Source organism: Girardinichthys multiradiatus, chromosome 9 (assembly GCF_021462225.1).
Source record: "Girardinichthys multiradiatus isolate DD_20200921_A chromosome 9, DD_fGirMul_XY1, whole genome shotgun sequence".
Classification (NCBI taxonomy): domain Eukaryota; kingdom Metazoa; phylum Chordata; class Actinopteri; order Cyprinodontiformes; family Goodeidae; genus Girardinichthys; species Girardinichthys multiradiatus.
Window position 1 is genome coordinate 5,481,940 of NC_061802.1, and position 21,552 is coordinate 5,503,491.

The 21,552-nt window shown below is 37.1% G+C and overlaps 3 protein-coding genes across 5 annotated transcripts; 1 reads left to right on the plus strand and 2 right to left on the minus strand.

The window, feature by feature from the left end:
• Positions 1–485: 485 nt before the first annotated feature.
• Positions 486–2,804, minus strand: LOC124874099 (transmembrane protein 69-like). 2 transcript variants are annotated; one of them, XM_047375309.1, is made up of 3 exons: positions 2,669–2,804; positions 1,863–1,904; positions 486–1,787 (listed from the first exon to the last, which is right to left on the minus strand). In XM_047375309.1, the coding sequence occupies exons 2-3, from the start codon at positions 1,902–1,904 to the stop codon at positions 1,065–1,067; spliced, it is 765 nt and encodes a 254-aa protein (XP_047231265.1). In that variant the 5' UTR covers positions 2,669–2,804; the 3' UTR covers positions 486–1,064. The 2 variants fall into 2 exon arrangements, with proteins under 2 accessions (XP_047231265.1, XP_047231266.1); XM_047375310.1 differs by having other exon boundaries at positions 2,642–2,793.
• Positions 2,805–3,442: 638 nt separating this feature from the next.
• tm4sf4 (transmembrane 4 L six family member 4) lies at positions 3,443–7,152 on the minus strand. 2 transcript variants are annotated; one of them, XM_047375313.1, is made up of 6 exons: positions 7,060–7,152; positions 6,771–6,987; positions 6,389–6,478; positions 4,886–5,037; positions 4,289–4,475; positions 3,443–4,080 (listed from the first exon to the last, which is right to left on the minus strand). In XM_047375313.1, the coding sequence occupies exons 2-6, from the start codon at positions 6,939–6,941 to the stop codon at positions 4,063–4,065; spliced, it is 618 nt and encodes a 205-aa protein (XP_047231269.1). In that variant the 5' UTR covers positions 6,942–6,987; positions 7,060–7,152; the 3' UTR covers positions 3,443–4,062. The 2 variants fall into 2 exon arrangements, with proteins under 2 accessions (XP_047231269.1, XP_047231268.1); XM_047375312.1 differs by having other exon boundaries at positions 6,771–7,130.
• Positions 7,153–11,740: 4,588 nt separating this feature from the next.
• Positions 11,741–20,917, plus strand: LOC124873877 (glutathione hydrolase-like YwrD proenzyme). Its single transcript, XM_047374899.1, is given in 13 exon segments — positions 11,741–11,887; positions 12,890–12,978; positions 12,980–13,044; positions 13,122–13,275; positions 14,297–14,503; positions 15,539–15,689; positions 15,757–15,849; positions 16,329–16,528; positions 18,309–18,491; positions 18,639–18,681; positions 18,684–18,722; positions 19,184–19,279; positions 20,127–20,917. Coding segments are annotated over 13 exon segments (1,566 nt in total). The 5' UTR covers positions 11,741–11,787; the 3' UTR covers positions 20,273–20,917.
• The last annotated feature ends 635 nt before the right edge of the window (positions 20,918–21,552 follow it).

Consider the following 21,552-nt stretch of genomic DNA (forward strand, 5'->3'; position numbering starts at 1 on the left):
ACTCTGCTCTTACTGGTGCAATGTGGAATCAATGAAGACTGGCTACCAGGCTGGTCCAATTTAGCCATGAAACCTCCCACACTAAAATTACAGATGTTTCAGTTTCATTGTCCAACCCGTGTATCTTCACAACTCTGATAATTGATGAGGTATATGTTAATGAACGTTGTCCTTTAAGGTCTTCCTTACGCTATACCAGAGGTCTGGAACCTGTGGCTCTTTGGACCTTTCACAGTAGCTCCTAATAACTTTGGCTAAAATGATCCAATTAATGTTTTTTAAATTTAGATATAATAACAAATGCAGGTTTCAGCAGTTTTTGTGTTTTTTGTGTGGAATAATTGCTTTGAATTCTCACAACAGATTAACACTTAAAGTACCAGTAGTACTTTGTTTAGATCTGCTTTTGTCATTAGGTTGTGCTTTTAATTTTTACATTGTTTTGCACAAATATTAACATCACATAGAAGAAAATGTATCCATCCTCTTTTTACAAAAGTTTTATGTTTTTCTTTATTTTAAAACCTAGAAGTAGAAATAAAACTGACAACAGTTGTATGATTGTAGATAATTATCAAAATGTACAAGTTGTCTTTTTCCAAAAGGTCAGGTAACATCTAAGGTTTTAAACAAGTTTTATTTAACTGGACTAGGGGCAAAATGGCTCTTTGGACTGTAAAGGTTACAGACTGAATAAGCAAATAAAAGCATCTGTTTGCCTTTATTCAATGCTTACTAAGATCCATTAGAGTGGAATCAGAATGAAACTTTAGCATCTTCTGTGCCACCTAGTAGCAGGACCTAAAATGAATTACATTGGTTAGAATACATGTTAACACTTTCTTCTATTTAACAAAAATACTTGAAAATCTATTAACACAAATCAGACAAACCTACGTTTTTACTTTAACTAAAACGAACAAAATCTATCTCTGCATGAAATGATTCAGTTTTGTATTTTGCATCTGCAGAAATTAGGCCATTCGATTTAGAACACAAAACCCTTTATTAAGCAACCACTAAACTATGCGTAAAGTTGGATCACGTGAAACATTCAATAACCCTCAGAAAAAATCCTTATTTGGATAAAAACCATTCATTAAGAGTGTCCCAAGTAGAGAAAAGAATGCCACTATGGACAAGACGGTGCGCAGAGCCTTAAACCAGCTGGGATAGGTAGGAAGCAGAGACAGATCATAGTGCAGTGAAATTCCAAGCCCAATGATGACCATAGAGGCTGCAGGAACAATGCTGTCACTCATCAGCATGGCCATCCAAGCCAACAGCGAGGGAACCACACTGTTGGCCAGGTTTATCCAGTCAGGTTTAGCTGGGCTGCTTTCAGGAAGTGCAAATCCCCACCGGGCTCCGCCCAGGAAGGAGACGATGGAGGCAGCGTAGGCTACCTGGGCATAGGCCAGCTGTGGGTAATAGCTCTCAGTTACAGCCATGAGCAGAGTTGGGGAGATGAAGGGGATAAGACCAGCAAAGCCCAGATAAAGGGCTGGTTTGGGACCTTTCCACAAGTGCTTCATGTCATATCGCACCAGGTCTAGTTCTCGGGAAGGAGGTTGAGGCTGTGCTCGTTTCTTCAGCCTCACAGCAGAGGAGTGGAAATATTGGTTTCTTATTAGAGAGAAAGCATTGTAACTCTGGGTCTTCTGAAGGAGCGGACTGAAACTAAGTTTTGTTTGTCCAGAGTAATCCAGTAAGGAGCTGGAAGAGACTGACGCTCCTCTCAGGGCTGATGTCCAGCATCTTTGAGGAGGACGTGCCCAGAGGAAAACCTAAAGAAAATTAGGTTTCAAAATGATTAATCTAGTCATATTTGAGAAAATCAACTATGGGAAAGTATTTCTTACCTCCTGCAATGCAATGGTGCTTCTTAAAGCGACAGACAGCATCTGAGGAGACAAAGTGTTGAATCATTGTTCTGAGATCATGTACTGCACAGTATATGAACATACTTTCCAGTACACCTGCAATTTTGTACTAAACATATTAGTGTTACGTAATAGTCAAATTTTCTAAGATTATCTGAATTTTGAGTTTTCATTAGCTGCAAGACAAAGTAATTAAAAAAAAAAAAAAATCAGAAAAATGCGTGTTAATAACCTATAAATATTTTTTATTGCTGAAATAAACTTTTCAAAGATAATAACTGACTTTCTAAATGCTAGCAATAAGGGAACTACAAATAATCTTTAAATGTATTTATAATGCTAAAGTCCCTGTTATAAGTAACCGTCTTTATGTAATCAGTTGAATAATTCTCTTGAAAATTTAAAGCTCAATATAAAGAGGCTAAAAGATATACTAGTGAAAACAGCCAATAATGTCACTCCCCAAGACCACCTAGAAATAGCACAAAAACGAAAAACGAGACTCCTTGAAGGTAAAACAAATAATTCTGAAGTTTGTGCAAAAATAAAAGAAATTAAGGAAAAATGCATGAAATTATTATTTTTTTTATTTGTCGTTTAGAAGTGCTAACTCATATCCTTTTGGAAAAGGACTATTAAACTAATATCTTCTAGCAAAATGCAACACTGGGCTGCACTCCGAACAGTCTACATTAGAGTAGCACAAATGGAAACACCGCTAACCCGTCACAGCGAACAGCTGCCTCTAGATAACAAACCTCGTTTTTTTGTCCTATAAACTCAACTGTTGTTTTTGCCTCCGTTTCAGCTTCAAAACCTTTCACATTTTAAGCTGTTCTCCGGGGTCACTCGGCAGGATTTTCCCTTCAACCGGAAAATATTGGTACGTTGGTTATTCCTTCCGGGCGCATCAGCTTCCACGACTCAACAGTTCCACTTTATACTACTACTACTACAACCGCCACCAACTATGGTTCATGATGGTTTATTATCTCCAGTGTGTGTATGTATATACTATATAATGAAATTATTCATAAAATTAGTTTCTTTAAAGGAATAATATTTTTTATGTGTTTGCTCTTTAATATTTAATCTAATCTTTCAAATCTCTCCTCATATCTTTTTTCATGCTCATTCTGGCATTCCAATATAACACGTTCTGTCGTGTCATTCTCCACACAGTGGTCACATCTTCCTGTATTATGTTCTACTTACTTGGACTGATAGTATGAATATATACAGGGGAAGTCAAAGGGAATGACAACAACTAGGTATTAGTTATCAGCTAGGTATTAGTCATGTGTTACTTTCCGTGATACAAATAACCCAACAACTTGTCAGAGATCATTTATGATAAGAGGTTCACAGCAGAGACTATAGCCAGAATCATACAGTGGATTAAAGCTATGCTGTGTCTTGCTCTTTACAACCAGGTTTAGGGATTTTATCTGATGAGATGCCATTTATATTCACACAATTCTTTGTGAGATATACATGTAAATGCTGGGTGTTCCTTCAATACGACAAGGTGGCAGAAGTAATCCAGACAATTTATTGAATGAACTTAAGAAAGATAAACTTTAATAGCCCTTTTAACAAGTTCTAATTTCAGAAGACTTAACTTGTATACCTTGTATGTAGAAGAGATATGTAAAAGTACTCAAAATTTGTAATAAGCTAATAAAGTAAATACATGTACATTATGTTACTACAGCACATTCAGAATGAAAAAAACCTTTCTCTTTCATTAATTACTGGTAGAGCACAATAAAATCTTTGGTGAAGATGTAGTGTTTGAAGCCCACAAGGGGTCAGTCATGTTGCTTGATGAAGCATAGACTAAATTTATGTGAGACGGCAAAAATAAACTGGGAAGAAAAAAGCCATGAAGCGAAATAAATACATATAGCAGGTAGAAAATCAGTAAACGTAATATATACTGGATTAATCTATATAATAATAGTAATAATGATGCATAGCCATAATAATTTGCTAGAAAGTAAACTAAAAACCTATAAAGAGCTCTGTCATTTCTGCAATGTTTTCAGATCATACACTGTAATCAATGAGCTCCTGATCAGAAATGTATTTATGCAGCACTTAGATTAATCCATATAAGTCATCCTCAGGTAGAAGAATAAATATGGGAAAGCCATCTGTCTTCATCCACAGGAGGTGCTTATACGGCTCCATCGCTCTGAAAGACAAACATTATTATCATTTAGATTTTTTTGCTTCACATAACTTGCCCAAACAGTTACAGTTTGACTTTCTGCTAAAAAGACAGATAAAAATGAATAATTATTTAGAAATGTGGCTTGACTTCATGTTTTTTATCTGCATCATACGGGCGTAAATATCTTTACAGACTTGTTGGAAGTAAATTCAGCTCAGTGGATACTGACCCCTCCACAGCAGCCACAGCAGTCTCCACACAAAGCTCCCAGCAGGCCGTTTATCACTTGCACGGCACACAGTGCGATCTGGATTAAACCCATCACCAATAGCACACAGAACAGGGAAAGGTGCCAGGGCACCACATCCTTTGGCTCTATGCATTTACTCCAGAGACTTTTGTCACTCAGATAGTCCCTGAAGAGAAAATATGGAGTTGGTTTATTTATTTTAGTTTGTTTTTGTTGAGCAGAACATACATTTTCTTGCAAGCCACACTTTGTTGGACTGAAAGGACAACTGTAATTATATTTTTAAAAATTATTATTTTACTGTTGACTATGAGTACCCGAAATGATTCACATTGTTTTTGTGCAAATTCTATTAACTCACTGCTGGAAATCTACAGGTGTAGATGCAAGAACGAACTTTGTAACCATTTTATATCTGGATGTTTCAGGAGATGTTTCTTTCTTGTGCAAAAAACAACAACAACAAAAAACAAATCTTGCCCCAATTTTTATAGCTGTGGGAAGCTAGAAGCCTATCTTTTGTAGTCATACTAAAACATATAAATGTTTGATTAATTTATGATTTGCACAGCTCACCCATTTGAGAAGGGGTACATCCAGCCCGTTTCGTTTTGCCCAGTGCCTTTAACATGACACAATGGTCCCTGGTTTATGGCCACACAAGAGACTACAACTGAGTAACCTGCACCTAACACACCAACAGCTGCAAAGAGTATAGAGCTCAGCATCTACATGGAGAAAATGGAAGGAAAACACAAGATATATAGTGACTGAATACATTTAAAACTGACAGCTTAGGAAAATGTATTATAACTTGGAAAAATATCTAGCGTCCACTTGAGGTGAAATATAAATAAAGATATACAAAATTAACAACCTAAACTCTAACAACGCAAAGCACACATGCATTTTGGTTTGTCTAACAGAGTTCTGTTCGTTAATTCTTCCTCACACCTACACATTTCTGATTGATCAGTGTGTGTCAGTGTTTATTACTGGCAGCACAATGCTTGCTATGTGTGAGAAACTCATGTGAAACTTCAATCAGGGCAAACACCCTGCGACACTGATCCAATCCTCATTAATATGTGTGTTCAGTTCTATGCATTTCTCTGTGTGTTTTTACATTTATGGCGGTGTAAATCATCAAGGGTGTGTGTATACAGAGCCACTGTGTTTGTTTTCCATTACATTCTCAGTTGGCTTTATGGTTAATAGATGATATGCAGTAAAACATTGTGAATGTTAAAAAACCGAAAGAGTAATAAAAAAAACAACAAACTAAATTGTGGCTAAAATTTGAATGCAACAACTAACATTTATTTACAATTTTCAATCACATTTCCTACCTTTTTCTTTTCTGTTTCACACCAATAAGTTAGAGAAATCAAATAAAACATTTTGCAGTAAATTGTAGCTCGACATTTCTAATACTACTTTGACAAGTAAAAGTTCATTAAAGTTCAACAAAGGTTGACTGACCCAGTTGGGTTATAGGAAGTTTTTGCTCCAGGCCTTTGATTCCCTTCATCATATTTGCTTTAAAGCCTCTGATGTTTGGGGCTCAGTATCCCAGGGCAAGGTACAGAGTGGGACTTTGAAGCTTTCAAAATGTAGAAATGGCAAGAGAGATCTAAGAAGATTATGAGGATTTATGTTTCTCCTAAAACGGATATTGAAAATGTCATCAAATGTGAGCACCTGGCCCTCTAATTGCAAATCTAGATTTTATGGTAAGTTTTGAAATTGCAATTCCAGAGAAATAAGTTAAGACACATAGTCTAAATTTCCATATAGTACAAAGATGGGACAAAAACATATTTTAACTTTTACTTGTTTTGTACTTGGTTGTACCCAGCTCCAAATCAGCTCCTTCTAAGTTCACTAAGTTTGTTCAACCTGATGAAGATCGGTCCTATCATTGCACACATCGCTTATTAACAATGGTGACGTTTTCTTACCATTTTAATTTCAAATGTGAAGTGTTGAAAAAAAGTTAAATTAATATTATGGGTATACAATTATTTTTGTACAGAAAAAAAATATTTAAAAATGTTAAACAGCGAAACATCTCCTCACTGCAAATCTCCGCCCACAGCTTTCGTTTCCACAGCAACCGCAGCAGTCATTGTTCTTCAAACCCAGGAAGACCAGAGCTGGGAAGATCATCTGCCATCCAAACACACCCCAGGTTCATTCACACATACACACACGCAACAAAATGAACAAAATGTGCAGATGAGAATTCATTAATTTCCTTATTGTGTACAGGTTGTCTCACCAAGCACACATTTCTGCAAACGCACCATCATGTTAGAAGCAATCTATCTCAAAATATTAGTTATAAATGTCAACCTCTACCTGATAAGCAAAAAGCATTAGCCTTGGTTCTGAGAATACACGATAAACACATTTCCTATCATATTTTAAACTTTAGGCATATAATTTTTCTGAAACTTACCAGCACACCTGATCCCAGGATGCCTCCAAAGAACCAAACCTCCCTTGTGATTTTTTCACTGACCACAGAATTCCCACCGGGGAAGAAGAGCAGGATGTTGCACAGCACGCACACTATCGTCAGAGGCATCAGGCTGATGCCCAGACATTTAGCGAAGCCGCCCGAACACATTCTGAACCGTCTCAGATAGCAACAGCAGGTTCTTCACTTGATTTGTCTGAAATATTTTGTAAAGTTGAAATTGAAATAGGGTTCCAGACTTTGTCCACTTCAAAATAAATAAAGATACCTTTAAAGAGACCCCTCCTTACAACTTCTTGTTTTTAAAAAATCTCTGAATTCACCGATTGATGCTGTCTGCTTCACCTGTCTGTTCTGTGACGATTATCAATGCTTCATTTGATCCTATATAGTCCCCCCTCCTCTCTTCAGGCGTGATCTCATTGCTTCAGATTTACGTCACACACATGTAACACAGCAGGATCTCTCTCTCTCTCACACACACACACACACACACACACATACATGCACACCTCACACACGCACATCCACACAAAGTCCAAACACACATAACTTGTGGCTGCATGCAAAACTAACAGAGGGCTATTAATGTAGGAATACATATCTCTGTGTGCACTCAGACACACCGGTGAAGTTAGTGGTCAGAGTGGTTAATGTTCTACTATGTGTTTGGTTTACACGGAGACAGAGGAAGAAGTGACAGACAGTCGGTCGATATGGCAGGGCCCTCATGGTTGATTTGTGTCCGCCTAAAGTTTAGTGACTGACAAGAAAGATTCATGAATATTCAGGAATGTCCAACAAACATGCTGGAAAAGGGAACAAATCTATGTGTTTTTCTTTAAAAGCACAGTTCGAAAGAATGCAAGATTATTTGATCAGAGCCCTGCCATGTAATCGATGGAAAGCAGGTGTAACTAGTAGGCTTGTCAAGGTGAATCATAGCATTTTTCTAAACATTTTGTTGACTATTTTCTTATCTTAAATTGAGTAATTGGGTGTGGTGCTGGCGCAGGGGTCAAGCGCCTAATACAGGGAGGCCTTGTTCTGTCACATATTTGAGTCCCGGCCTGTTAATGTTCACACCCTCTCTCCACCCCATTTCCTGTCAGCTAACCTCAGAAAAAACGGAGACAAATAAGGCCACTAGTGCTTAAAAAAATGAATAATTAATCAATATTAATAATTATTAATGACTTCTTTTTAATATACAATGATGAGGCCTTACATTATGACCACTAACACGTAAAGGGATTAACAATGATAATTTCTTCATCATTTCCCTTAGTTGATAGAGGGATATATTAGATAGCAAGCGAACATTTTGTCCTTAGGGTTGATGTGTTAGAAGCATATTAGAAGCAGGAAAAATGAGCAATCCTAACGATCTGAATGAGTTTGACAAGGAATGGCTAGATGACTGCGTCAGAGTCTCCAATCTCCAAATCCACTGCTCTTGTGGGGTGATCCTGCTCTGCATGATGCTAATTGGACATGTAGTATACCTAGACCATGTACACTCTGTCATGGAAACTGTATTACCTGATAGTAGTGACTTCTGTCAGCAGGATGATATGCTCTGCCACAAATTGAAAGTGGTTCAGGAATGGTTTAAGGAGCACAAGAACGAGTTTGAAGTTTTGGTTTGGCCTCTAAATCCCTTAAATCTCAATCCAATCAAGCATCTGAGGGATGTGCTGCACAAATAATTCCAATTTATAGAGAGCCCACCTCCCAATCTACATGACTTAAATGATCAGCTGCTAACATATAGGTGGCAGATACCACAGCAGGCCTTCTTAGGGAGTGAATATATATCGAACTTCATGAGATCTGTGGGCTGTATTTTGGCGATGTATATTTTATTTGTCATAATAGTTTGAATGAATCCCACTTATTCAAACATGTTTTGTTATTTATAACAGTGTTAGCTCACAATTATAACTTGTTTTTTTTAAAAGATGGAGATACAGGAAAAAGCCCAACACCTAATCCCCAAACAGAGGAGTTTTGAATTAGTCGTTAACATATAGAAAGGTCATCCATGACCTCAAGGGCTTCAACTAAATTAGTTTCTAATAATTTTTCAAGGAAGTGCATTTATCATTCTTAAATAAACAATACTGTTGAAGCTCTTAGAGCTTATTGAAACAATGCTTCACTTTTTTTCTTGAAAAGTAATTTAGTTAAAAGCAACGGTCTAAATGTATATCGCTTTAGTATGTGAGTAAACAAAAATATAAAAAGATATTCTAGGACAGAATGGGCAGATTTACTCGTTCCTCTAAAGAGACTAGTAAATGCTTCCTTCATTGTCATGTTTTAAACTAAGTGTTTGGCCTTTATTAGTATCACAGGTGCCTTCAAAGTTTTCATTGTCAGCCAGTCAGCTTTTTTAAACGGAGCAAGCATGGGTGGTTCAACATTGTAGACACAGCACCACACATGAAGCAGAAAATGCAAAGATGTGAGCTGTCTGAACATAGAAAGAAGAATATAGATGTCCATGATCAGGGTAAAGGTTACAAGAGTACACCAGGCACCAGTTTTATTAAAAAGTATAAAGTTCATTGTATTGAAGCCATTGTCCCAGGATGTAGATGCAAGAGAATATAAAGCCTCAGGTTGGTCAGAAGGTGAGTCTGGATGGCAGAAAAGCAACCAAGGAAAGCAAGATGTTCTTCAATGTGTCCAGACAACAGCATCTAATGAGCTCCATGAAGGGAGATCCAAGAGGGCTCTACTACTTACAGAAAAAGATAAAAATGCCAGACTGCAATTAGTCCAAATGTATTTTGACAACCCATAAACTTTCTGCGAGAATCTTAGCAACAAGACAAAACTAAAGCTTTTGGGCATCAGTCCATGTTCACGCTTTGAAAAAAAGAAAAAACCTACTGTAAAACATCCCGGGAGCTTGGTTTTATTTTATGGATGCTTTCCTGCATCTGGCACAGGGAGCCTGGAATCTGTACAGGACTCAGTGACCCTAAAGAGTACTGGGACGTACTGGAGTGAGGCAGTGTTAGAGAGCTCAGCCTAAGGAAGAGTGGGCCAAACTGCTTGCTGGTAAAGCAGTCGTCTCGTGCTGAAGTTCAGAGGTCAGTTGAAGGAAAGACTTGTGTTAAATATGTGGTAACAATAAGCAGTGTCATTAAACCTTTGGTAGTTATTAAAGGGACAGTTATTACTTCTTTGTTTAACGATAACACTGAAATCTCAAAATCTTTATCCTCAGGCATTCAGGCATGATTCTGCTGTGAAATTCTCTGGTGGGTTGGGGAACACTTCTTAAAAAACATTATCCCTCATTATATTTATATTTCATTCATCCACAAATCTCAGATATCTATTTCAATATTAAACTCATTGATTCATTGATTCATTGATTCATCTCATACACAGCTTATTCCATAGTGGGTCATGGGGGAGCTATCTCCAGCAGTCTACAGGCGAGATTCAGGGTACACTCTGGACAGGTCGCCAATCCATCGCAGCCCCTATATCAATATTAAACTGTTTTTGTTAAATAATCTTTCACATTAAATACAAGCTTGTGAAACCATCAAACTTTATTCACATTTAAAAAAATCTGCATTTGTAATGCTCTGTTAGAGGGATATGAAAATTATATCTGTCATAGGAGCATCAGTGCAGGATAATTTATAGGTTTAGGAGCAACTTATTGTATTCTGACATTTACTTGTCCTTACCAAAGGGGCCGGGTTCATTTCTGTTTAGCTACCTACATCCTGACTCTTTTGTAAAGCGCTTGTGGGTCTTAAACTTGCATGCCAAAGGTTCAGACTTGGTTCTCACTACAACCCTAGCAAATTCAGAACAGCAAAAAACCTGTGGATGTTTAGAAGGAGGGATCTGAATGAAAACACAGACTAATCCATTTCCTAATGGCTGTTGCAAAATGACAAGAGAATGGAGATAAGAAGCTATAAAATAATTTGTTAATTATTTCTACATACCCATTATTCTCAAACTGTGGTAGGTGGTGATACTAGGGATGCCTTTAGTGATAGGCTACTTTAGGCATCAATTATTTGAAGGTAAATAAGAATAACTGTATGTGGAGCTACTAGGTATTAAATGCCAAAAAAGTTTAATTATTGTTGAAAATGCTTCTAACATAAACTACTTAATAGATAAGTCAAACAGACATGTTGTGAACTGCCATTATGAACTGAATTAAATGCATTTGACAGTGGAGCAAGGTTGCTGGTTCCATTTAGACCTACATCTTATGTGAGAACGAACCTGGGAATGACACCAAACCCAGCTTAACCCTGTTCCAGTTCCAAGTTAGAAAACCTGTGGGATTTGCTAATTGATTTACTCAGTGACCATGGACTGTTTTAGATAAATCGTTATTAGTGTTAAAAAACTGATTTTATTCCGGCTGTAAGATACGCAGAACATCCGGCGTGGATTTTAAGATGATTTCGGTATTCAGTCTTTTAGGCACCTTTCTGTTGATTTTTTTACCAATAAACGTGAAAATGTCAATTTAAAATGTTTTCTGATTAGGCTCGTTTGATAGATTAAAAGTAGCCTAAGTTTTGAAAAAAAAACAACAACATTTAAGCAGGCATTAAACATACTTTTCATTAGGTTCATAGTTTTTATTAGCATTATGTAATATTCTCATTTTAAACGTGTTTTGAGCAGACAATGTTGTCCGTTTTATTTCCCGGTAAATATAATATTTACCGGAAAATAAATCAGTTTGTATAGCGTGTTTCACCCGGTAAATTAAGCTGCTGTGTAATTAATGAACTTTTCTATAGTTTATTTTTCTGAATATCACTAAATATGTTTTTATGAATTTCAAAACAATCGATGTATTCCGCACTCTTCTATCCCAACTCTCCTCCAGCCAGCTCAATAACAGAATAATCAATCAGACGTTGAAAGTCCACTACGGTTTGATATTTTTCTGCATTTTCGCCTTGTTTTCTGGTTTTCTGCTGGAAGTTGCAGCGGGATGGGCACCGACCTTCCCTTTACCTCTCGCCGGTCTCCTGTGCTGTGTTTGCGCGGCTGCGTGGCGTCCAGTCAGCCGTTGGCTTCAGCCGTGGGTCTGGGTGAGTGGGTAGGTCAGTGGGTGGGTTGACAGGACGTGATTTTTTCCTCTTCGTGTGCTTCCCTTTTAATTGTATCTGTTTACCGGTGCTTCACATGGCCTACAGATGTTCATGCTTTATAATAATATATCGATGCAATTAAACACCAATCTTTTAACGTCCTTGTTAATTAAATGCACTTTCACTTTAGCCTTTTCTTTACTTTGAAACTGAGAACTTTAACACATAGAGTACCACGCAAAAGCATTCATACCCCTAGAACCTTTTGCTTTACAACCACACACTTTAATATGTATTTTCGCGATTAGTCTAGACGACCACAGAGTATTGCATAATTGTGAAGTGGAAGATCATGGTTTTAAAAAAAAACTGAAAAGTTTGGCTTACCTTTGTATTCAACAGACTTTACTGATACCCCTAAATAAAATAAAATTGCCTAAGTATTAATTAATCTGAGAGTAATTTAAGTATAAATGCACCTGTTCTGTGAAGGCATGAAAGATTTCTTAGAGAACATTAGTGAACAACAGCACCATGAGGACAAAGAAACAAAGCAAACAGATCAGAGATAAAATTGTGGAGAAGCTCAAAGCAGGTATAGAGAGCAATATTTTGACAACGACCCTAATCATGCGGTCAACACAACAAGGGAATTATTGGATCAAAGTGTATTCATGTGTTAGAATGGCTCAGTCAAAGCCCAACTGAGAATTTGCGGCAAGACTTGAAAATTGCTGCTCAGAGATACTCTACATCCAATCTAACTGACGTTTGATTGTAAGATAAAAAAGGGTCAAAAGGTTCATTCTCTAGATGTGTAAAACTGGTTGAGACACACCCAAAAGGTTTTGGCAAAACCTGGTTCTACAAAGTATTAACTCATGGGGGACTCAGGAAAGCAACTTAAACAGCAAACGTTAACCATGAAGGAGCAAGAGTATGTTGGCAAAGAGTAGGAATACCATAAACCATTTACTGTCAGGGCTCTGTGTTTGTGTCCAGATGTCCTTAAGCATGGCGGGAATGCTGCAGATGCAGCAGTTGCCATAGCAGCAGCTCTGGCAGCAACTGAGCCATGCAGCACTGGACTCGGGGGGTGATGCCTTCTGCTTGTTCTATAATGGAAACACTGGAGAAATCCGAGGGATTAATGGCAGGTTAAGACTCCACTGTTGCATTTATTCTTATTCCTCCAATGTTAAGTAATTATCTAAGCTACATCCTGTGTCCTCAGTGGTCGTTCACCTCAAGCTCTGACCCTGGACTTTCTGGAAGGACTTGGCTACTCAGCAGAGGCACCTCCTTCAGTGTTTGATGCCTTGAATGTTACTGTCCAAGGAGCTCCTGCTTGCTGGTGTGACACTGTCCAGCTGTTTGGAAGCCAAAAGGTTTGTCTGCTTCTCTTGTCATCTTCTTTAGATCAACGTGTATTGCTGTGTGTTTTGTGCAACAATCAGGTAGTCAAAAACCCATTAAGCAGGAATAAACAAGTAGGCCTAGAGGAGAAACTTCCATTACAATCTGTGGATATTTCCTTTATTTCATTTATTTCCCGATAACTTTTCTATCTAAGGTAGAGCTTATGCAGATCCTTAATCTCATGGGTACATTTTTAAAAAGGTTGCCATAGGTGAGTATTATTTTATCTCTGGTAGGTTAAGTTCTTAAATCAAGCCACCTCATAATTGAAAGAGCTTTCTTTTAATATTTTTTCAAATATACATGTATTTTGTGGAGAAGACAGTGATCACTGACACAAAGAGTTAAACAGGACAAACAAAAATAATTTTACAGTAAATGTTTTTCTCAAAAGATGACTATGATTTGAGTTTCTAAAATTGTGATCAAATCAAAAATTTTTAAATGAAAAAACAGAACGTGTTTGGAATAAAATTTGCTAAACTTTGGCTAAAACATGGATTTAAAAAAGTAGCAATAATATAGTGTTATAACACAGGAATCAAAAACGTTGTTGTTAGTTTGTTTAGGAAACTAAATCTTGTATATTTTTCTTGTGTTTAAAATGTTATTACACTAATACTTTTACATGAGCTGAGAATTATACATAAAAAAATGCAAAAGACTTTATCACAGAAAATATTAAATCTAGATTTTTTATTTATTTTGTAAAACCTTCTGAGCAAGTTGCTAAGAATGTCCGAATCATGACTGTTTGCCCCCCGATACTGATCATACTCATTTACAATAATTTACGTAGTGCAATACTTGGATTGTGTGAAGCACAGACTTAGTGCTAAATATCATAACTGCTATAAAGTTATAAAAACCAAAGCAATGTATATGACTGATATGTCAGCAGCTGTAGAGAAGTTTCCCTAGACCTCAACACTGTAAATCTCCACAGTGTTTCCCGTAGTGTGCATATGTTTCCTCTTCCTGTTGCTCTAGCTGTCTATGCAGGAGGTTTTGAGTGGGGCGGTGGAGCTGGCGGTGAAGGGATTTCCTATTGCGGAGGTAACAGCGTACCATTGGGCAAAGTGGGTGGCTGCTCTGAGAGATTCCGGGAAGGAACAAGGGGAAGACTTGCTGATCGGTGGTCATCCACCCAAACATGGACAAGTCTTCAAAAACATTGCAATGGCTCGCACCATCAAGGTAAATCCTTGAAATCAATAAAAACACACATTTCCAGCGTCATGTGTAATACTGTCCCTTGTTTTTTGCCATCTATGTGGAAAATCCTTGAATAAATCCACATTTCTACTGGACATTTACATCTACATAGAACAAATACAGCAGCTAGACAGAGGAAAGAATAGATGGTTTAAGAGGAAGCAATGATTTTAAGACACACAGGGATCATTTAATTGTTCATGCTCACATGAATCATCAATGGTATATGGGCAGCATAGATTAAAAAGATTGTGATATTGCTACTAAACAGTTTTTTACCCTAATAATTGTATAAAAAATATATATTTTTATTAATACTGTCATTCTTTAAACAACCTGCAAACAGTTTTACAAGTTTGTCTTGAATATTACTGAATCCAGCAGAATGTCATCTGAAAGGGACCTAATTTAAAATTTTCTTTTCAAAAAAGTATTCATTTCCTTTTGACCTCAGCTTTCTAGACAAAAACTGTGATTTTTCCCACTTTTCTTCCTAAATACATAACTTTCCTGTTTGTTGTACAAACTTAAAACCTTCATTGTGAACTTGTAATATTTATAAAACTTCCCTCATTTGGTAGTTTCCTGTCAGTGACACTTCAATAGAACTAAGGCTGAGGTCACTCTGAGTAAATGTGAGCATGTGTAGGCATTGGTCCTAAAAATCAGTTGTATGTAATGCAGTAAAACTCGCCATACACCCATAATAAAAACAGAATGTCACATTGCAAAGACAGAAGAGACAATAGCAATGACCTCACCCTCGATGATGGGGGCAGTCATTCCACGATGAAGCCAATGTGTCATTTCCTTACTCACTCACGCTTACACTCAGCCTTTGATTCATTCTATTGATGAAAATATACAAAGGCATGACTTCATAGTGACGATCATATTGTAATAGTTGTTAAATTACACAGGTAAAATGCAAAGACATAAAGCCTTTATAGGTCAAGTGAATAAACACTTGCTTTGTTAACTCTGTCTCATCTATAACATAAATGTACATATTACCAGGAGCTTGGTGAGCGAGGCAAACCAGCTTTCTACCAGGGCAGAGTGGCCCAAGCTATCGTTGATGTCATCAACCAGAATGGAGGGGTCATGACACCGGAGGACCTCAGCAGCCACGACAGCGAGGTCGTCAGCCCCATAAGCACAGAGTACAACCCGAAACGGTTAAATCTGTGCTTTTATACCACGGTCAGCAGAGTGACTGACTTTAGTTTGTGTTTAGGGTGTGCGCCTGTGGGAGTTTCCTCCCAACAGCCAGGGCCTGGTCGCCTTGCTGCTCCTCAACATCCTGGAGAACTTTTCTCAGCTCAAAGGTACATGACAGGGACTCAGAGGAGATACCCCTGAGATGAGATGCCTCTAAAACTTATAGAGGACATATTTATGGAGATATTTTACAATCTTATAGGTACCAGTGCTGTGTGTAATGAGGTGAATTAACTTTTCTTGAGAACTATGCTTTTAGAAGGTATAGATTTCCAGAAACAGCATCCTACCAGAACTTAGTCTTAAAATGACAAAATTTGGGCGCGGTGCTGGTGGTGAAGGGTTAAGCCCGCGACCATGTGCAAAGGCTATAGCCCTCGGTGTTGCTGTCCCGGGTTTGAGTCCCTGACACGTCCCCTATTTCCTGTCTACCTACAATCGAAAAAATGAAAAATAAAAAGGCCTCTAGTGCCGCAAAGAAATATATAAAAAACAATTTGCTCTCTGAATTTTTTCTGTAGGAAAAGCTTTTGAAAGCGGGGCAGGCTCATAGCATTTGATGTGCGCTCATTGCATTTTTTTTCAGCTGTAAGCCACAACAGCTCAGACTACATCCACGTATTTGTGGAGGCCGTGCGTTTGGCGCAAACAGATGTTTTTGGTTACCTGGGAGACTCCACCCATTTGACACTTCCTTTGGAAAGTTTACTGGCTAAGAGCTACAGCCAGCAGCGGGCGCGGCACATCAGCATGGACAGGTGTGTTTCTGCTTGTGTGTGTCTGCTGGTACCATGATGTACCAGTTGTTCTTTGTTGACTTTAGATAGGATTGTAGACTACTTCCCCTGTCCTTAATGTTCCTCTCTCTTTGTCTCATTCCCTGGGTGTGGGCTTGTATATTTTATGTATTTACTGACCAGTGTACTTTGAACTTTAAATCATTATCAGTTATAAGACAAATAGACTGACTATAAAATTATAAAAACATATTAATCCATCATCATGTATTCAGGTAGAGGTACACAAGCTCTGTGATATGTTCTGTGATATCACATTAGTATATACCTGAACCAGATTGTTCGTCTCTGTATTAAGCCTCAAACACAAATTGTTTCTACACTTCTTAATCATTTCTAAGTGGTGTATCAACCTGCTCCTATTGATGGGTCACATCCTTCATTCTCATATTAAACAAGGCAAGTGAAAATAATCAAGAAAAACAGGAAATTAATTTAATGTGTATATATCACCATTTGAAAACGTTTTTTGTTGTTATTGTGGTTGTAGCTCATGATAGTTATTTTGATTTTCATGTCCGAAAGCCAGAAATATGTAAAAAATGCATGATGGAAAAAAGTGAACTTGCTGTTATGTTAGAAATGTAAAAAAATCATTAATAATGAATAACACGTTGCTCACCCCAGAAGTGGTAAATGATAGCATATAGTACATTTCTGTACAGATCGTGTTTATTTTCTCAAGGCCAACCAACAAAGATAGGAAAAGGGGAAAAACAGTCAGCAAAACTTAAGGATCGTAAGAAAATTTGAATTCCCTTCTTGAGAAGAAGACTAAAATAGAACCAGAACCAAGCACAGAACAGCAACATTCTCCAGCAGTGTGAGGTATGAGAATATTGGAGTAATAGTGTAGTAGTCATGCAATGAGGAGGTTGCCACCCACTAAAATAGAACCTCAAGGCAGAAAAAATGTTTTTTTTAAATGTGTAAAATGGTTATTTATGCAAGACTTTGAACAGTATAACATGAGAGTCTGAGTATGACAAATTTCAGCTAAAGAAAACGGAGCAGCACTGTTGCTTTGTCGCAAGAAGGTTTCCTTCTGCATGAAATTTACATGTTCTCCCTTTGCATCAGTGTGTTCTTTCAGGTTACTCTGGCTTCCTTCCACAGTCTGAAAACATGAATATTAGGTTAATTGGTCTCTCTAATGTGACTGTAGGAGTGAGTCCGAACATGAATGGTTGCTGTCACGTGTTTCTTTGTGTTGCCCTGTGATACCTGTCCATCTCAGGGCAACACAGAGAGACAGGGTGTACTAAGAACACAGGTTTTGTGTTTTGTGAGCATTATTGTCTTTGACCTACTACATGGTCTGGGTTTTCTGAGTCATGATCTGAAAAAACTGGTCAGAAACTCACTCTTTTCCCACTCTTTGTTATTTCTTATGGCTGGCCTTATTAATAAAGCTGGAACAAGTAAATTGGTTAGATAATGTTAGGGTACTTTAATTATTTGATTATATTTTGCCTACTGTATGTGTCACAGTGTGCCAAGACTAAGAGAACAGGATAATCTAAGCATGAATAAAAAACGTTATTACTTTATAATCCTGTTTTGCATATTACCTTTATTATATTATTCACACCTCACGAGAGCAATAATGAATGGCTTGCTTGTGTTTTGTGTCAAATTTTATTCTGTGATAATACATCAGAGTTTGCAGTGAAAAAATAATATTAATATACCTAATGTTTTTTCCTCATTTAAACATAAATTAATTGGCTTGAACAACAAGGTCAAAATTCAGATTTCTTTTCTTACAGAACCGTGGTGCTAATTTTTCCCTGCAGCGCGGCCACAATAACTGTGTTGCTGGAAGGAAGCGGCCATATCACACAATAATACCTGCTCTCCTCACCGGCTCTTCGACTGACTCAGAAAAACCCCAACTCCTTGCAGCGCTGGGGGTGATGGGAGGTTTTATGCAACCTCAAGGACACATCCAGGTATTCAGTACTGGATTCATGATTTAAGATTGGCTCACAAAGCCTTTCAATTAAAGTTAGCCTAATTGATTTGATCATATGCTAGATTCAATTCCACTTGTGTTTACTATTTATGGTGTTGGTAACTGGTCTTGCTGATTTGTTAAGGTCTGGTTGAACATGGTCGAGTTTGGGATGAACCCTCAACAGGCTTTGATGTGCCGAGAGTCTTTGTGCAGTACGAAAACAAAAGTATATATCTTATAACATTTTTAAAAGCTCAAACATTGGAAAAATCATTGCAGTGTTTACGCCACAGTATAGCATATATCTCTAATAATTTATTTAAAGCCCTACTCGTTATTTTGTTACAGTACGCTTTAGCTTTAGCTTTTGGATCTGTCATAACTGAATTTTCTAGTGGAAAAATTAGTATACAACAGAAAATTGTGTTATTTGTATTAATTTCGATCATCAGAGTTGAGCTATTAGTCTCACATTTTACCCCATGTATGGATTACCAGCTAAATATGACATCTGCTGTAGTCATTGCTTTTTGACCTTTAAATATATGTGGATATATAATTAATTACTGCAAACTATGGTGGTCAGATTAGCTCTTTTCCATCATGTATTGTAGGATCATCAGTATAAATGTGATAGGTCTGCATAATATGAAGGTGTTAATATGAATTGGTGTTCTTGCCTTTCAGCTGATCAGTGGTTAATTAATTTGGAGGAGGGGATAGACCAGGAGGTGGCTGTGGAGCTGAGGAGAAGGGGCTACAGAGTCAACTGGCCAGTCACAGGTATGTTTTTCATGTTTACAAAAATATGTTTTTGTCTGCATTTAAAAAGTCATAAACATTATTTTTGTCCTACTTGAAACTGTTCTGCGGCAACATTTAGACAATAATTCACGACAGCCAGCTAAAGAAGGTTAATGTGTCACAATAAGTGTTTTATTGCTGTAGTGTATAGTAACATCCATAAACACATAGTGTTGCTGAAATAACATGTTGTCTTAATGTCATAAAACCGCAGTTTCCATAAAACCACTTGGTTCCTTTTGAAAACAGGATGTTTGTATTTGTTCCTCTTCTCCTTCTTAACTAAGATACAGAAATTAGATCACTTTCCTGAAAGGTGTGAACAAATTAGTTCGATAAGGAATCTCTTCTTGTGTAGAGCATCCATGTTTCAAACAGTAATTTTAACTGCCAAAGGATCTATCTTAACAGAAAAAAATCCAAGAATAAAACATGACAAAAAACAATTAAAGCTTAAATTATTTTAGGGGGTACCACACAGCCTGAAATAGTGTGCAAATTCACTTGAATACACATGTTTTCCAGATCTGGATATGCGTGGAAAATGTTTATATTTTCAAATGTTTATGTTCTGTCCATCCATCCATCCATCCATCCATCCATCCATCCATCCATCCATCCATCCATCCATCCATCCATCCATCCATCCATCCATCCATCCATCCATTGAGCAGTTTTGTAGATAATGTATTTTAAGCCTGACCTGTAGAAATATCTACAGTTTTGTTATTATAGATCAAAATACAGGTTTGAGATCAGAGCGCTTTTGACACGTAAGATGTTTGAGAACCCAGTTTTTAATCCAACTTTGTATTTACATACACAGGCCACGAGAGGGCTCACTTTGGGCGTGGACAAATAATCACAGTGGGGGACTGGTGGAATCTCTCAGTCACTCAGACCAACTCTCCATTCAGGGTGCTGTGGGCAGGATTAGACCCCAGAGCAGATGGATGTGCTCAGGGATACTAGGCACAGAAAGACCACAATAATTAGAACCCTTTCACAGCAAATTCATACAGATGAAACATGTGATGAAACATGTATTTGTATAAGTTGGTTTTGGATTAATTCTCTCTTTTTTAATGCCTCTGTTTTGTTCCCCCTTTAGTTTCATGGTTCAACCAAATGATTTTAATGTTGGTTAATATTTGACAAATAGCCAGGTTTATATCAGTGCGGCTCAGCGGTCACATGGCACCTTCATGAGGTGTTTTATTTCCTGATTACGGTAATCATTATTCTATTCTGCAAATGTTCAGAATTCACTTACAATTACTGGATGTAATCAGCAGAACTGATCTGCAGAGCAACAGCAGAATTTTCTCATTATTTTTCTGGGGGAAATCCTGGTGATTGGCCTATTAATGCTACAGATGGTTGGAATCAATCAACAAAGAAGACGATAACTCTATTGTTATACTTCGTACTCTGTACTCGAGTCCTTATGACTGTCAGTTGAGTTTTTAATGATTTTTTATTTTTAAATTACATGTTTTTCTTTTGAGTTGTAAAATCTACATTGAAGATTATCTGTCAACTGATTATTATTATTGATCTGTTCAAATGTACTGTACATTTGTTTAGAAATGCCAAATAAATTAAAATGTAACCTTGTTTAAATCCTCTGTTCCTATCTGAGGATACAGCTAAACTTTATGCAGCTTGTATCTTCGAAGATGGCACACTACAGTTAAAAATGATTTTATACTGCCTTTTGTAAAATGGGGTTCTGCTTTCCCAGCAGCAGAGAAATGTTAACTATTGTATTGAAAATTTGTCTTTTCAGAGTTAAATGTCCAATATGCCACGTTGTTCCGATTCAGAGAAACAAACAAACAAAAAAAAATCATTAATGCAGTCTTCGGATATATGAGGCACAGTTTAATTTGGAAAGCTCGCCGCAAGTAAACAGGAGAAAGTTTTTGGTTTTTAGAATGCAAAAGAGTTAATCAATAAGGAAGTACCCTGATTCCAGATGTAAACAGAATACATTCACTAGTTTAACTAATGTAAAAAACATCTGTGTTTTTAAGCAGCGTGTCAACCACATGTAAAATAAAAAAAAAGAGTGCCACGACTTGATAAAAAAAGATTGACATAGCTTTAATTAAAATAGAAAACAAATCTAGTTTATTACAACTTTAAACAACATGTTAAATGATTTTTATTTCATTCAGAAAATGTGTTTTGGTTTTTACATTTATTGAAATTAACTTGCTGTTTAGATTAGCTAATTAAAGTTGATGTCA